Here is a 17,248-nt window from a genome sequence, read left to right as displayed (position 1 = left end):
CGCGAAGTTGATGGAAGGCGGTGTGGTGTGTCGGCCCGGAGCTCCGAAGTCACCGCCATTTCCATTCGTTACTTTAGGGATCTTGGTATTGCTTTTGGCCCGAGAGGTACGGTAGCTAGGGAGAGTACGAGTGCGAGGCGGAGACGAAATGCGATAGGGTCCTCCCTCTCGAATCTCGGTACCAAAATGCTAAGCGAAGCTGATCTGTGGCACGTTTGATAATATTCGGTGGACGCCCATATCTTTCGTTTACCTTGTTCGGAGACCGTGCGGGAGGTACAAGGTACTTACCTCTAGGCGACGGCGCGAGCCGATTGGCTTGCGGGGAAGTGAGACGGATTCGGGGGGGGGGGCGAGATGACAGATTACTACTAGATACTACGACTTTACATAATCTATTCTTGGGGTACGGAATCGCGTGGCAGTGATGACTCGCAGGATTTCATAAGCCTTTTCGATGAGTGAGAAATACATCTCGGTAAGCATGAGTGAGATTTGCGGAGCAGGCAAGGGTGCGGCGCGACGTGTGGGGGACTGGGGATCGGACTGGGGAAAGGCTGAAACGAAACCGACGGTATAGAGGCTGATGGGGGTACATCTGAAGGATGGCGATTGTCAGCTCGCTCGCTTGTTGCGTGCGAGAGATTGTTTGGAGCGCTTCTTCAGACTTGGTGGACCTGTAACATGGCGTTGCTGTGGGCAAATGGCGGTGGAAACAACGGAGGTACCGCAGAAGTTACCCAAAAGGACAATCCGTACCTAGACTTCACGGAGAGCATCGTTGTACCTATCATTGGAGGCAATTCTTGACTGAGTACCTCGGTAGATTCTCGTAAAGTGCATGAATCATCGATACTTCTTGATCTTTGTCAACACCTCAACAGTGGTCCTATTCCACTCTTACGGGTAGCTTTAGTAGATTTGTGAGAGGAACGAACTGCCTGATCATACGGACTATGGCCGATGAACTATCTCATGGATGGGAGGCTTCTGTTCGATCGCAGTCGATCCCTCATTGTTCTGCTGATCCTTCGTCCCCATGAGGATTCATTTGATCCATCGCCTTCCTGCTGATCGCGCACTCCGGAGCAGCTGCTCTCAGCTTTGTGCTCTCGATGCCGAGGTCCGAATCTCATCTCGAAGCCGTAATGATAGAATGACTACCTCCATGGGCCAAGTCTTCATCGTGGTCCCCGAATTCGCTTGCTTGTAAGCTGTGTCTAAGCATAATCATACAATCCGAGGGTGCAGTAGACGCCTAAGAAGTTGTGCTTGCATCAGATGATTGAGCCGCCGGATGGGAGGAAGCGCTTTCGGTTGCTGGCTGCGCTGCCGACGTCGCCGAAGGGTTGGATGCAGGAGTTGAAGCTGTTGTTGCTGTCGTTGCTGTTGCGTTCGTGCCTTTCGCGTTGTTGGCGTTTGGGAAATTATTCCCTCCTCTGCCAAATCCGCCTCTCCCCCTCATAGATCCGCCTCGGTTACCCACTGGCATCCCTCCCCCTCTATTTCCTACCGGTATCCCTCCTCCACGATTCCCCAGCATCGGCCCACCTCCCCTCACATTCCTAGCTTGCAATGTAGGGCCAGTCTTCCGCTCAAGCACCACCACTTGACCTTGGGCCACCTTGATTGGACTTGCCTTGACGGCTTTCTGCAAGCTTTCGGGTTCTACAAAGTCCACGTATGCAAAGCCTTTCTTTTTGTCTATCTCCACCTTATTGATTGCGCCGAAGACTGCGAATGCTTCATCTAGCAAAGGTTCAGTAATCCCTTGAGATGGGTTTGCATGCTTGAGGAATGCTTGTGTAGCGGTCGAGGGAGGCGCTGCGGGCTTTGAGAAGGCTGGACCGGTTCCTGAAGGAGTGGCGCGCATAGATGCAGAAGCCTTGGTTGGGCCTCTTGAAGCTGCTGGCCCTGAAGGTGGCAGATTGCGGGCTGGCGGTGGCACTGCATCTGGAACAGGAGCAACCGAAACATCGATTGCATCCGTAGATGTAGCTGTAGAATTTCCAGTCGTAGAAATGGCTGGCTGTGTGGTTTGTGTAGTTCCTGGAGCCTTTGCAGCAGGCGAAGCATTCCCAGGCGTAGGTCTGTTCACTACATTGCCGAGGAGACCTCGTCTTCCACCTCGGCCGCCAGGATGTCCACCTAAGCCCAGATCTCGCTGTAGTATTTTCGCTGCGGCACTAGCATTCCCACGTTCGCGCTTCTTGTCGGCGAGTGCAGCATTGGCTGTGCTGTTCGGCGTCACAGCAGGATTTGTTGGAGCAGGAACGGTTTTCGATGGGCTGGGGGATACGTTTCCTTGCTTTGCAATTGCTGCTTGTTTGTTCAACACTTTAACAGCATCACGGGCAGCCTGTTCAACTTTGACAGCTTGTGCGCTGCGCTTCTTCGGAGAAGACGCCGTAACATTGCCGGTGGCATTCTTGGAATCTGCAACCGCAGCGGACTTGCTATCTTTGGAGTCTTGACGCGAATGTTTGGCGCCTTTCGGGGCGGTAGCGTTCTCTTTACCCTTATTGGCTTTCTTGTCCTTGAGGAATTGAATTAGAGGGGTTGTGGTGACCTTGTCCTTGACTTTTCCTACACCGCCATTCTCTTGATCGGTGTGGACAGCTTTTGCAGGAGGATTGGTCAAGCTCTGAAGGAAATCCATGAACTCGGGGTCTTGATCGATCGTGCCTTGACGAGCGTCTTTGCGCGGCCTGCTGCTAGGGACACGACCATAGGGCGCAAATTCGACTGATGGCGGTCCAAGTAACGCAGGGTCTTTGGAAGAAGCCTTCGCATCATTAAAGTTGGTATTTCGGACATGCTCAGAGAGTAAATTTAGATGATCTTGCTTCGTCAGGTGCAGGTATGCACGGCTGGGCCGCGAGGGTTTGGCAGGACTGAATAGCTTGGATCAGCATTGGATTTACAGCTGAGTTCTCTTGAAGTGCCCCCATACTCTTTCGATACCTTTCCTGCCTTGTAGACTGCCCAGTCTACCTTGCCTCCGTTGACTTTCCAATCATCCCCAAGAGCTTCTTCGAATTCCGCCTGTGTCAAGCCTGGTGGAAGCCGTCTTACGATGAGTTTTAGCCTCGTGGTCGCCGGCTTTGACATCAATCCTTCTGAGTCTGGTCCACTTCTTTTCTGCGTGACAGATGCTGGGATTGAGAGTACTCCATTTGAGCGAGCGGGTCGAGCTATGGTAACACGGGGAGCTGAAATTGGCGAGGTCATGGCTGCGGTGACTGCTGGTATCCCGATGAAAAGGAGAGTGTTCTGATCTGCTTCTTCGTCACGTGTTTCGCTTCTTCTCACAAGTGCAGAACACAGTACCCATCATGGGTTGAAACGCAGACTATTTAATGGTGTTCATTGTGCTAGCATTTACATATACATTTAGTCTAACTGTATTGAGCCTGAATCCGGAAAAACGATACAGCGAAACCGAAGAAGCTCCGCGGTTGGCAACTTGGGCCTGGCATTATCGATCTCACTCCTCAATCTGTCCAAGAAGGGCTTCTTGGGATTTTTCGTTCGTCTCAAGCCTGAAGTATGCCGGAGGGCAAGAAGCCACCCCGGCCAGGGCCTGCGAGGCTCACCAAGAACGCCGACGTTGACGAGTGGCTGAAATGTGCTTTTAACAATCAGTATCTGCCCGAAGCGACCATGAAGAAGCTTTGTGAGATTTGCAAGGAGCTTCTTATGGAGGGTGAGCATTCAAAGTCTCTCTCATACACAAAATAACTAAATTGGAACCTCAATTAGAGTCCAACATCCAGCCCGTCTCGACTCCAGTGACTGTTTGTGGCGATCTTCATGGCCAATTCTACGATGTCATCGAACTTTTCCGCGTCGCAGGAGGTGCTCCGAGTCATGTGCGCGCCACCCCATCACCAGCTCCTACTGGCGTTATCACCTCCGATGATATTGAGCCGCCCACCGAGATCACCAACCCCAAGCTTAAGAAAAAGATCCGATCGAAGGAGAAGAAGGACGGCGAGACCAGTACGGGCAGTGGTGGTGACGACGACGACGATGGCGACGAGGAGGAAGAGCGTGGGCGTAAGCGGGAGAGCAGTCACGGAGCATCCTTGGGCGTTGAGAAAGAGGGTAGTAGTACTGCAATCCCGGGCAACCAAAATTACATCTTCCTGGGAGACTTCGTCGACCGCGGCTACTTCAGCTTGGAAACTTTGACTCTGCTTCTGTGTCTCAAGGCTAGGTCAGTAGTATTATCCCCATCAATGTCTTTTAGTTAAAACCCGGCTAGATATCCTGATCGCGTGACCCTCGTCCGGGGCAACCACGAATCTCGCCAGATCACACAGGTCTACGGATTTTACGAGGAATGCCAACAAAAGTATGGTAATGCCTCGGTCTGGAAAGCATGTTGCCAAGTCTTCGATTTCTTAGTCCTCGGTGCAGTCATTGACGGCAAAGTGCTCTGCGTCCACGGTGGTCTGAGTCCTGAAATTCGTACCCTTGACCAAATACGCGTCATTGCTCGAGCTCAAGAGATCCCTCACGAAGGCGCTTTCTGTGATTTGGTCTGGAGTGATCCTGAAGACGTTGGAACTTGGGCTGTATCTCCACGTGGTGCAGGGTGGCTGTTTGGCAACAAGGTCGCTACGGAATTTAATCACGTCAACGGCTTTCAGCTTATTGCCCGTGCTCATCAACTCGTCAATGAAGGCTACAAGGTACGGCTTGCTTTCATCGCAACAAAATCTTCCCAAGCTAATCCTCTGTGCAGTGGCACTTCGAAGACAAGTCCGTTGTCACTGTCTGGAGCGCTCCCAACTACTGCTACCGCTGCGGCAACGTCGCCTCCATCATGAACCTTGGAGAGGACCTGGAGCCAAAGTTCACCATATTCTCTGCCGTTTCCGAGAAGGAGCGTCACATACCGCCGACGACTAATCGCCGCACCGAATACTTCTTGTAGTCAACCATTTCATTTGATACCCCCAGCATAGCAGGCGTACAATGGGCGTTGCATTGACATAGGCGGCAAAGCGTTCATAAGAGATGATGCCATGAGATGGCTTATATGTACGATAAATCAGAGCATTTTATGCTTCGATGAAAGTAAGGCTATATTTACGAGATCTGACAACAGAGAACGGAATCAAAGAACATTTTTGGACAAGCCCTTTTCCCTTTGGCTTGTAATATCGTGCGTAATGCCCTATCTCCTGGCCTGCAGTTGTGTTGAAGCTCGCACCGGACTCTTCGGCTCGCGTATTCCTTCCAACCGTTTTCTCTGCCGGCCACAGGCTTTCTATCCTTCCTTCAACTTTCTTAACATCAACAACGGCCAACATCCGGATAATATATCACTAACTCGTATCCAGCACATACCACTCCGCCGACTTACATTGCAGCTCACACCACGATGTTCCATACAGCAATCAGGCCCGAAGAGTACAGCGTGGTAGAACGCCAGAGCGAAAAGAAATATGCCTATGCAATGCCTGCCGACCAACCACTCGTCTCCATATTACCTCAAGTCCCTGCGGTAGCCCATTCACCGAATTTTAAAAGATGCACACTGGTGTGAAGTGGGGGTATACAGAAATGGCAGGACGGAGGAAGAGGTCGCGATTGTGACTCCGGAAATGAAGAAACATGAAAGGTCCGACTGCACGAATTAGTGCTGTGGCAGCGTCTTCGAAAGGTCTGCCCTGGGAATGGGTGCCAGATCTCAGGATGGTGGTGAGCTGAGGAGAAATAGAGCTCTTGGGACGATTGGGAACAGGGGCTTCAAACGAGTTTCAAGGAAATGCTTCGGGGACCACTTTCTACACCGTCCCTTTGGTCATGCTAATGAGAAGCTCTAGAAATTTATTTCACTGCATGATTGATTAGATGTCCTTGGCATGTGCAGATGTCGCAATCTGCCTCGATGAGTCAGAGAGGGCGGAATGCGAGACTCAAGACCGGAGAATCCAACATGGATTACGACTGGCATCCTCCGCAAGTCCTTCTATACCCTGTCTGATGCTATCATGAAGAATATTGGGACGCAGAAAAAGCTGTTTGCCGTACGTTCGTACTGGGAGTGACGGCTAGCTTGTTGAGGTTTGTTACCTCAATTGCTAGGTACTTTCGTCCTACGACGAAATCGCAAAAGCATGGCGTTTGTTACTGGGATTTCTTACTAAGACATCGTCCCTTTCAGTGGCTCTTCACCCTTTGAATACTGGCGCATTGGCTTGTATCTTATCCGCTAGATTTCTGATTGTCTCTTCGAAAGACCGTCTCCGGTTGTCTACCCATCAAACCTCGGTTCATTACCTCGTTGGACAGTACACGTAGACACAGTTTCTGAAGCTTACTAACATTCCGCTTCCATATCTAAGACCATTGACCCCATGAACACAACGCTGCTCATCACCGAAAAGCATAGTGTATGCGCACTAGCCAGCAACCCCATGTCTCCTTTCCTTACTACTCCGGCATAACAGAGCCAGTAAAGGCTCGCCCAAAGACGGCAGCAGCCTGGGTCATGAATGTGTCTTATGGCACAAGGTACTTGTGATGACAATTCCCGCAAGGTAGAAAGCCCGGGACCCTCGGGAGTGGACTCTTCGGTAAGGAAACCCAGATATTAGAAGAAGAACCAGTAGTGCAAAGTGGCAGGTAACCCCTCTTTAGCCCTCCAAGCTTTGCAAAGCCGATGTTGAAAACTCACTCACCGTAAAGCCTTCTAAAGCAGCATTATCTTAACCTGTCGATAGCGCACGCGGGTAGTGTAGGATTTAAGCGAATGTTTACTGCCGTTCATTCTCCACTCCAACTTTTTCTCCCCTTTTTCATTTTTAGTTACCGAACAGCCCGTACTTTCGGTCGCATACACTATTGACTCCACCTATAACCCTAGAACAGTATTCGTGTTCCGCAATCTGCGCAATGGTACAATTCTGGGACTCCATCCCGGACAATCTACGAGACTGGGTTCGCCCCCTTTCCTTTCTCCAGATCAGGTAACCACTATCGAGCAAACAAGATCTAATCACCGCCCAGGCACTCGACCAACAAGTCTTCTTCACAGCCTCCGCCCCCCTCACGGGCAAACACGTAAACATCTCCCCGAAAGGCCTCCCCTCATCCACGTTCTCCATCTTCGACCCCAACCACGCCGCCTACGTCGACGCCACCGGTTCCGGCAGCGAAACCATCAGCCATGTCTACGAAAACGGCAGGATCACCATCATGTTCTGTTCTTTCGCCAAGAGCCCAAGGATCCTGAGGTTTTTCTGTACGGGACAGGTCGTCGAGTGGGACGATCCGAAGTTCGAGGCGCTGTTGCAACGGATGGGGAAGGAGAGGATCGAGGGCGCTAGGGCGGTGATTTCGTTGGACGTTTTCAAGGTATGTGTTCCCGGCCCTGCCTGGCCGTTTCTGAATCTACGGTTGAAAAAAAGGGGTAGGTCCAGACGTCTTGTGGCTTCGGTGTACCTCTCTTGACCACAGCACTCACGTCCGAGGGTGCAACTTCTGGAGAGACGGAACCGATACTGCTGGACCGTGATACGATGGGTCATTGGTCGCATCGGAAGGTTGAGACTAATACGCTACTGGACTACCAGGCAGAGTACAATTCAAGTAGTCTGGATGGGTGTCCGGGGATGAGGAGTGCGATGCGAGATCATGGGGATAGGGTATGGGTTACGTTATTGAAGGCGAGGATAAGGAGGATAGGGACGCAGACGGAGGCTGTTCTCGTTGGCATTGTTCTTGGGGTTGCGTTGTTGGCTTTTGCACAGGTGACTTTGAGGAGCTTGGGTTTCATGTAAAGCGGAACTGGTAAATGGGGTGACACTTTTGATATAGCAGTTTTCGAGCACTGCACGATTACTACATGACGGCTACCACATAGGGATTGTGTTTCTGTCAAGTCTATCATCGTGAAGAAGTGTACCAGAATAACAGCCTCTGACGGAGGAGTCTTGCTACATAAGTTGTGGATGTAGATAGGTCTCAAGATATTCTTTGTCCCTATATCTTATTGCGAATATCTGTTCAAAAAGAGGGAATGAAATGATTTCCTCAATAAATGGAATATAACCTAAAATAGCAGCTGCCTAATCTCATGCTGTAATGGCGTAGAGGAAACCTGCCTTCCCCGCCTCACCCAGCGCAATCGGGGGCTTCAGGTGCCGTGTTCGAGCTCCGCAGTGGATTTCAACTCGTACTGGCAACATGCGAAGATTGTCATCCTTAAGAGTCTAAATCATCCTTCAGTCTGGAGACAGCGCAGAGAGATTTTACCTGTGGAGCGGCGAGTACGATTACATCTGGTTCCTGCTGGCGTGGAGTGGGGGTTTGGCTTGTTAACTCTTTTTTTTTTTTTCTTTATTTTTCTTTTCTTTTCAACTTTCAAGTTCTTCCTCCCAATGTTTATTGCAAATTGTCCCACTGTGCAGCACGCTGTCGGAGATCAGATCTCGACTCCTCAAGACAGCCTGTCGTCCGAGGTTTGTGCATCAGGGACTTCTTTAGGGGTAACAGACGACAGTCCTTCGATCGTCTACGTTGACGCACAGCTCGAGGGGGAAACCCGGCGACGGCTATAACCCTATGGTGCACCACTCCAAGGCGTCTCCTACAAAGGATGAACCGAGGCTGCTTGAAAATGTAACTGACATCTCTAAGCACGTCATCCTATCTTCGCAAAGCATTGCCTCTTTCCCATCCCACAATCTCGCCTCCTCGCAACCAAAATATGTCTTCATATCTCCTAAGCTTCCACACACCCTTCTTCATTCTCTGATAACCCCCCTTCATGCCTCTTAACACCAGACCGTATCCAAACACATAATTCATCTGCTACCAAACCCCACTCGCAGATGCAGGGCCAGCCTGTCACAATCCCAACCAAGCCTTACCGGACACTCCCTACCATATGTGTACCACAACAAGCAATGAGCACAGCGCCCGTTGCGCTCCGGGAGATCCACGCACAGTCAATGGCTCCTGCTACGGATCAGCTGGATACATGTATCGATGCGGGTGTACAAATATCACACGGCAGTCGCCAAACTGCGCGTCCAGCATGTAGTAGACCCTGTACGCGATGGACCCAGCCCTGAGAAAATCATACACTCCCCCGTACGGATCCAGCTACAGCTGCCATCCATAGCGTTAGTTAGTAACAGATATGCTTGGCCCATCCAGAACGGGGTCCCGCACATCTGATCGGTGTTGCGACAGGGTCCAGAGGTTCGGGAGGCAGGGTGCTGTCAAAGTACGCGCCTTACGCCTACGGCGGTAGAGAGGATGTTTGATTGATCGATTGAATGATTCACGGTGGGACAGCTGGTGTGGACCAAAGGTTTTCCAAAATCGTTGATTCCATTGTGCTCGTATGTACATGCATTGCTAGCCCAGTAGATAGAAGAAACAGTAGGTGGAAGAGAGAAACAATGGATGTTGATGCCTAACAAATCGGTTTCGACGGAAAAGTATAACAATGAGAAAGCCCGAAAGTCATAAGATCAGACCACTATATACTCCCCATCGACCCTTTCCATTGCTTTACGCCATTTGAAACCATGCCCGCCCATGGTAGAAAATTCATTGGTTGCCATAGGCAAGCCACTCGCCGTCAACCTTGGCGTTTGCTCATCATTCGTTTCGTCATCACGCCATATCTTCTCCAGGAGTTCCAGTCCTGATATGTTATTGAAGAAGCCCGAGTCTTTTTGGATGTCCAAACATCGCTCACGGATGAGGTAGCGACCTTGCTCACTGACGCATTCAGTGCCAGTGATGAAAAGAGGCCAGAGGAGGAAGACGTCAGACTGCACATTTGAGATGTGGAACAGCGCCTGCGTCACCAGACTCTGGAATTTGGCATTCGACGACGGCAGGTGTGGGTATGCCAATCGCTCGGTGTAGAGAAGAGCTGAGTAGCGAAAAGACTCAGATATGTGGTATATGTCGCGTCGATCACCTTCTGCTGGTGGCGTTATTGTGCCATCGAGTTGCCAATCACGGAGCTTATCTCGAATTTCATGCCATTCTTTCCAGAATTGCGCTCTAGTGTCGGCCTCTGCCGGTTCCTCTTCGACCATCGCGGACCAGCCATTGCCATCGAAGCGATTATAGTTCATGCTGTAGTAGTCCTGGTTCTTGGTGACTGGACTCGGAAGCTGCTGCACCTTTGCGGTTGGCGAACTCTTAGTGGAGCAACCCGCGACAGGCTTATTCTGACTGAGAAGGTTGAGTCGGCCGAGCTTGGCGATGAGCTTGAAAAGCCTACCATCACAACCGGCAAGGTTCTCCAGTGCCCACTCATCGCCATTCAATGAGCTCATGTCCAAGTCATCGCCGTCGAGCTGGCTTTCTCGATCATTGACGCTAGCAGTCATGGCATCAAACCATGTGAACATGATGGTGAGCCAATTGGTTGCTTTGGAGTTGTCTCCCTTGGTGCCACCGCGAAGGGCAAGTATTTTCTTCACCCCTGCGAACTGCGTCTTGAACTTTGCAACGCCGGTGTCGCAGATATGGTAGAGGCATAAGATGAGGAGGGTGGCCAAAATGGAGTCATCCTTGCGACGGAGAGGATCGGCGAGCTGTTCGTTCAGAGCTTTGATGGAAGCGCCTTTGTGGTAGAGCTCCTCATGTGATGGCTCGCTTGCAGATGTTTCCGGCAGACGGTCTATGCCAACGTCCATCAAGCTGTGAGCGATCAAGGACTTCCTGACCGAATGATCATGCGATGACGGCGACAAACTTTGGCTACTTCTGTTGGTCGACAGAGGATTGTGTCCTCTCCTCATCCGGAGATTGCTGGCAGAGAGAGCGGCAATCGCATGCTGTAGTGTCTCACTCTCGACAGCGAGGCTGAGGATGTGCGAGCGGTAAGGGTTGGTTGGCCCATCGAAAGCAACGATCACCGGGGAGATGACCTTGTCATAATAATCGATGAGGTATTGTAGCTTCGGTGTGTTCCCAATGGATAGCGATGGGAGTAATCTTGGGACAAGCGAGGACGGATGATCTCCAACATCGTCGGCGACCAACGCTGATGAATGGCTTGCGTAGACTGGGTACTCGCTGCCCGCTGTAAGCGAAGTGGAGTCGGTAGCGCTAGTGACGCTGAGGTCATGTGGTGGGAAGGTCTGCTGATTGGATAGCATGCTGTCCGTAGGATTGGCGGTCGCCATCAAGTCTGCATAAAATGTGTCCTGCTGCCGGTAATCTTGGTTGCTGTGATTGGAGCCAAGACCCGAGCTCATGTTATCACGCGGCCACCCGAGGGTCTGATGACTCGGGTAAAAATTGCTTTCGCAGGGACTTTGTACCATTGATTGAGAACTGAAGTCTTTATAGGTTGGTGATACGATGCCATAGCCAGTGAAGCTTGGTACCATGGGGGAGATCTGGGAAGACAGTCCAAAGTCGTGGTGGCCATACCCACCAATGACGCTAGCGGTCATTGGCATGACTCCATAGTCTCTTGTAGGATGCATTGTAGGCACGGAAAGTGGCTGTAAAGTGTGTCTCCTAGGTCTTTTGCGAGCTTGCCGTGAATCACGACCATGGAAGAGAGAGGAAGGGGCGCGCCAATCGAAGCTTGGCGGAGGCAGCATAGGCGACGGTGACGTGGTAGACGCCGACGAATTCGGGTCCATGTTGACAAAGTTGTACGAGGTAGACGTGCCAGTGGTGCCGGTTGTGGTAGCACTGGTCGGACTGCGCAAATGAGCACCGTCCAGGGCATCGGATGTTCTGCGTGTAGGGCCGAGCTTCGCCAGCTTTTTTGGACCAATGGCCTTCTTGTCATCTTCCTCATCCATGCTTTGCGCAGCTCTTTTTGACTTTGGAATGGGCAATGAGAGGCCTCGTAGCTTTCCTCTGCTGGCGACTCCAACGCCCCATGTCAATTGTGTTTTGTAGCCTGAGCAGTCTTTGCCCTGGTCGAGGCATGGTGTACAGTACGGTCTTCGTCTGTCACACTTGGTTTGGCGCTCTTGGCAGGCGAAGCAGTCGTCTGCTGCTCCCGTGGCCGGGGCTCTTCTGCGGCGCTTGCGGGGAGACTCCGCTGGTTGGGCCGCTTGTTGAGGCTCGATTTTGACCGCCTCGGTCTCTGTCTTCGTAGCTGACATGATCGAGTGTAGTCCGAGGTTGATTTGGGTGGTGTGAGGGAAAACTGGAGCTCGTCTCGGAGGCGGGCAAGCAGCGATGCTATGTGTGCGCAAGGGCGACGGTCCTGTATGATGAAGAGCTAGAGAGTATCAACAACTTGAGCTTATATGGGAAGCCATTGGGTTGTGAAAGGTATGGTCGATGGCCAGGAGAGCTCGTGACGGTTCGGTTTGAGCAACACATGAACGAGTATCGAGGTACCGCGAGCTCTTTAAAAGAATGACGAGAGGGGCTGGATCGTTGAGGTGTAGTGGGATCCTTTTAGATGCAGGGCCGTTGGTAGACGACCGGGGTGTGCAAGAGGTAGCGAATCGATTTCGAGCAACGGCCGCTCCATGGCCGTCTGCCCTTTTTTCATGTTGTGCTCCATGGTAGTCTTGCTTCCTTGCACCCTTTGACCCCTATAGGAGTCGGTACACTGAGGGCAGAGGGACGCAACCGCAAAGGCGCAAGGCGATAACGAATGTCCAAGATGCTGAACGGGCGCCGAGCAGGGGGGGTTGAAGGGAAAGATGGTGTCAATGAGTCAATTGGTTGATGAACGATTAGCGTATGGAGGTAATGCAGATAAGGTGAATGGGATTACATGGATTACCGGGTGATGGAGGATGTGGGTTGGTGGATTGCATGAGAAAATGATGTGAGTGTGCTTTTGAAGGCAAGCGAATCAGAAGAGAGATCCCCTCTTTTTTCCCAGTTGGACGGCGCCGACCGAGGTTTGCGGGACAGCTAAAAAAAATCAAAAATCAAAAAGAAGGGTGGTGGATGATCGACAAGAAACAACGGCATCCGTGCTTTAGAGTACGGTAGCATAATAGGTAGGTATACATATTATATTTGCCATAAAGTACCTATAGATTTATGATTAGTGGCCTTGCAAACAAAAAGGAAACAAAACGACCTACAGTAGGTATATTGAATGGACCATGGTTATTGGCTAAGAATGTTTTAAGAAGCTGGCTCCGAATCCGAAGGGCTACCTTAGTTTCAGCACGGTAGAAGCTGCATGGAACGATTCTATCATTCGGCCTTCTAGTTCCCAAAAGTCTGATGGATAAAGTAGGGCGGGATGGTGGAACGGTATCTTGGTATCTTGTTTGTCTTGCGGGGAAATCATAAACCGGCAAAACCTCCCAAGCGAGATGGGAGGCGAAATCTCGCTCATCTGGATACTATTCTCCGCCTCTTGCTCTCAAACCGCCTCCAATCCATTCAATTATTGCGACTCTGCCATCATGAACCGCGGCATGATACATTCTTCCTTTACTTAATAATAGAAATGAAGAGGCCATATCGTGGACCCTGATCAAAATTCATCCATGATAGGGCAAGGCGGACTGGCATTATTAGCCCTGCCCCCCCCCCCCCCGAAACCGCCCCCCGAAACCGCCCCCCGAGAGAGCACCGCACCAGCGCTACGGGCAGCCCTTTCCTTCCTCGGCACAGACCCCCACACTCGAGTCGCAAATCACGTTCCCGTCAACAAAAGAAAAATAATGTACCATCGCTCTCGCTGCTCAGGACTTGTAACTATTCAGACTGTCTCCGTACCTTGCAGATCAACTTCCCATCTGAATCATGAAACTGTTCCTCGGCTTCCTTCCATCCTATGAATAGCTTCCAAAGGCTAAGCCCCCATCTACAACTGCGTGCCCGACACAGATCGGGCGGAATATCGAGTTCGTACCCTTCCCATGACTGATCAATGGCAATCCCGCCAATTCTGAACGGCGCATCCCCGATAGCTTCGGACTTCATTTACGATCTTTGAACTAAGCCTTGAGCAAGCACTTTCTGCTAGGATTCAATACGTCTGTCGGCATGTGAGCACCTGATAGCTACATAGCGACGCCTGACCGCGGTGACAGACTCCCACCAACGACACATTGTGGGTCTACCCTGCTTATGAACGGACCGCACCTTTAACCTTAGATGAGCCTTGGTCCGTACCCTGTCGGATGAGAACGATAACGTTGGATTCCGTTCGCCGATCGATTCACGGTGATATGGGTAGCTGTCGCCACATATCTTGACTTCTTACAACCAGGATCATTGTCCCGTCTATGTCCACCATCGTCGATCTGCAGACACTGTCATTGATTTTGGTCACTCTCGAAATGAAGATACCCTTGTGACTTGGACGTCGGACAATCGAAAGCCTCTTCTAGAAGCCTTGAGACCTGGTCTAGCGCTTCCATATCACATGCTCGCGTCAATTTCCCGCCGTCAGGTACGATGTACCCCACTTTCAATGAGCAGGTACCTTGTCTCTCAAGCTCATCTGACCTTTCACCACCCTCCAAGATAGATTGAATGAGGGGCACATGGTGCTGCTCACAGGTGTTTTGCTCGGATTAATGGACCTTATCTTTCCAACACGGACTGTACAGAGCAATAGGTTTGGTATGCTTCTCCCAAGCGGAACATCAATGCTTTCTCCAAAACCTACTCCACCATCATTTCGACAGATCGACAGCTAAACGTTGACGCTGATCATGCCTCGAACACGATGCAGGTACAGCAACAATAGCCTACCATGAGCTGGGAGCCTGGCCTTGAGAACCACCTTCCTTTTCGGGAAGAGCGCGAGGCTTCAATGCTCATTCGGCAATACCTTCCGTACTGTGGATTTGGAATTAGGTACTCTGCTGTACAGCTTGGCGTTATCAGTTTCATGTCGAATGCGTTAAATGAGCAGGTTACATCGAGTACCGAGGTGACGGCAGTATACGGCCCCTCTGCCTTGATGGCCAACGTGGCCAACACCGCGGACTGTCACGCCATTTTCTGCGACAGCGACCTTGTATGAGCAGGCATTCCAAACAGAAGGCAGTGACAGTCTTTCCTTGCTTGCTTGTGAAATCACCGATGCTTCTACTTTGCATCACCGCTCACTGCGTTTTGTTTCGTTGCTGCCTGTGTGCTGAGTTGAGAAGTTGTCGCGTTCCGAGTGCCGCAACGCCACTTGCTTCACGGCAATATCGTCCAGCAACCAATAGAGCCTTTTGCTCTACATTTCGTCCATCCTTCTTAAGATAATGCAGATCAATCTTGTCTAACGTTCGGCCGAATTGTGGTAACGTGACGATTGGTTCATGCAGTCTTCGCGCGGAGTAACGCGGTTTTCATGGAATTCTCCTACCGAAGGAGCTATCCCCTTTCTCTCATCATCACTCGTCCAATCACTCTCATCAGCTTCGCAGTCACACGCCTATATTACAGCACAGATGATGCACGTCGCCATCCTTGAGAGGCGCTGCGTACCGGTGCCATTGCTGGCGGTAACTTCGTTAAGATTGACATTCCAGCTTTTCCCTCTTGTCATTGGCCACAATCCATATCAGTAAACTCAGCACAGTCACAACGGGCTGAAGCTCAGCCTGATCCTCAAGCTGGTGCGGAAGCGTTTCTTTGACCGTGGCTCGGCGCGGTTTTGGCGGCTACGGCCAACTATTCTGATAGGCGGCTAGATACTAAGATTCAATCCTGTCTGACAGTGTTTCATGCCTTGGGAAATCCTGATTTGACCACAACTGGACAGAGGCCTAGGAAATCGGGCCTTCAATGCTCGCCGCCTGCAGCCGCGCCCTCAGCTCTGCGGCACGGTGGAACACAATTACGTGCAGCCTGCCACAGAGGATTCCCACTTCTACCAAAACAGTATAGGCCAAACTCTACCATGGAGAAGGAAATCGCCATCCCGCTGTCATCCGGAAGGAGTTTGACATTTCCACGCTTCCTTTACGATCGCATGATCGCTTCGACTGAGAACGGCACGGGGACACTCCTATCCGATGGTCCTCGGTCTTTACTGTCCAATAGCAATGCTCATCCCAGAACTGGACAGTATGGCGTGCATCATCAGTAACGTACATGCTGTGGAGTCTCTAATGATTGCGGTCTTCAGCCCCAAGGTGGCATCCTCTCAGAACTGCACAGGTTGTGTCTGTATGAGTCTCCTTAAAAGCTTTCTCCCCAGCGATGAATGTTTTCCACTTTTCGTGAGAGTACCTTCGCCCTAAATTGCCTCCTGGAACAATTTGATTTGCAGCACCTTCAAACCTTAAAGCATTGCAAGAAATATTTGCTCGTTGTCGCCCCTTTTTTCATGATGCATTGGAAAATCTCCGTCAATCCTCCCATCGAGGGTGATGATGAGGTCGTCCGGCTCCGCGTCGATCACGGCTTGCGAGGGAGGGTCTGTGTGTCCGAAAAGGTGACTAAGTTTTACCCTTTCTTCTTTTTAAGACAAACTCATCACTCATGCGGAAATTTTGATGATGGCAGGGAACCAATGCCGTCGATGGTCTTGCTACCCGAGGTCTCGATGCAGAGACTGTCAACGAATCAACCTGGCCCTTCGTTCCTCGCCAGTCGTTCAATCTTGGCGGTGATCCTGCCCCGGCCGATGTTGACTACTTCTGCGTCAACAAGCCGATATACGATTGTCCTGAGAAGGTTGATAGAGCGGGCGCCAAATGCAGCCTATGCAAGGTAAGTAGAGCCGAGTGCTCTGTCTCCACAGTCACTGTTGCCTTTCTTGTTCAGGAAACAGACGAATGCTAATCCTATTGAAGAATTTGAAGCGTCCAGTGGGTGGCACATTGGCTCTCCATCATGATAGCTTCTGTGCCAACGACGGTACCCAAACGTCCTAGGAAGATGCCGAACACGATCCAGGAGACCCTCAGGTCCTGGCCCATTAGCCAACATGACCTGGCGACGAGTAGACTGCTCGGTTTCAGTCGCACGCATGTCTTGGGTAGAAAGCAGCAGGTGCTACAGTGTTGCTGCAGGATGACGTACACATGGGTGATATATCATTGTTTCGATATAAGGGTTTGGTCCTCAGTCCTTTCGTATACACACGGTTGGAAGCTCTTTGCTTGACACGCTTTGGGTCTTTGCTTTCGCAGGTTCTATTTTGATAGTAGAATGCTTGTTTTGGGTATCTACATGGAGGCATCTCGTTCATTACTGGTTGGTCGGCGCGTTTACACAACATCGGCGGACAATTGGCTTCTTCGCGATACACACAGAAGCGATTCACGGGCAGTTCGCTGTAATATAAACGGTATCATTCTGGTCCGTT

At 51.0% G+C, this 17,248-nt stretch overlaps 5 protein-coding genes across 5 annotated transcripts; 3 read left to right on the top strand and 2 right to left on the bottom strand.

Moving 5' to 3' along the window:
• Positions 1–1,258: 1,258 nt before the first annotated feature.
• HO173_005849 (uncharacterized protein) lies at positions 1,259–3,231 on the bottom strand (the record flags this gene model as incomplete). The annotated part of the gene is made up of 2 exons (XM_037307762.1): positions 1,259–2,894; positions 2,954–3,231. 2 exons carry the CDS (start codon positions 3,229–3,231, stop codon positions 1,259–1,261), a joined length of 1,914 nt encoding a protein of 637 aa, XP_037165571.1.
• Positions 3,232–3,549: 318 nt separating this feature from the next.
• HO173_005848 (uncharacterized protein) lies at positions 3,550–4,942 on the top strand (the record flags this gene model as incomplete). The annotated part of the gene is made up of 4 exons (XM_037307761.1): positions 3,550–3,706; positions 3,763–4,219; positions 4,268–4,697; positions 4,751–4,942. The coding sequence occupies 4 exons, from the start codon at positions 3,550–3,552 to the stop codon at positions 4,940–4,942; spliced, it is 1,236 nt and encodes a 411-aa protein (XP_037165570.1).
• A 1,967-nt stretch (positions 4,943–6,909) lies between these two features.
• Positions 6,910–7,796, top strand: HO173_005847 (uncharacterized protein; the record flags this gene model as incomplete). Its single annotated transcript, XM_037307760.1, has 3 exons — positions 6,910–6,954; positions 7,024–7,371; positions 7,431–7,796. 3 exons carry the CDS (start codon positions 6,910–6,912, stop codon positions 7,794–7,796), a joined length of 759 nt encoding a protein of 252 aa, XP_037165569.1.
• A 1,701-nt stretch (positions 7,797–9,497) lies between these two features.
• On the bottom strand, positions 9,498–13,084 carry HO173_005846 (uncharacterized protein; the record flags this gene model as incomplete). Its single annotated transcript, XM_037307759.1, has 3 exons — positions 9,498–12,235; positions 12,985–13,007; positions 13,062–13,084. The coding sequence occupies 3 exons, from the start codon at positions 13,082–13,084 to the stop codon at positions 9,498–9,500; spliced, it is 2,784 nt and encodes a 927-aa protein (XP_037165568.1).
• A 3,183-nt stretch (positions 13,085–16,267) lies between these two features.
• On the top strand, positions 16,268–16,814 carry HO173_005845 (uncharacterized protein; the record flags this gene model as incomplete). Its single annotated transcript, XM_037307758.1, has 3 exons — positions 16,268–16,372; positions 16,444–16,650; positions 16,734–16,814. The coding sequence occupies 3 exons, from the start codon at positions 16,268–16,270 to the stop codon at positions 16,812–16,814; spliced, it is 393 nt and encodes a 130-aa protein (XP_037165567.1).
• Positions 16,815–17,248: the final 434 nt, after the last annotated feature.

This window comes from Letharia columbiana (assembly GCF_014066305.1).
Source record: "Letharia columbiana isolate WasteWater2 chromosome Unknown Sc0000016_s0, whole genome shotgun sequence".
Taxonomy (NCBI): Eukaryota; Fungi; Ascomycota; class Lecanoromycetes; order Lecanorales; family Parmeliaceae; genus Letharia; species Letharia columbiana.
The sequence above is the reverse complement of the archived record's forward strand: the minus strand, read 5'-3'. Positions and strand labels throughout refer to the sequence as shown.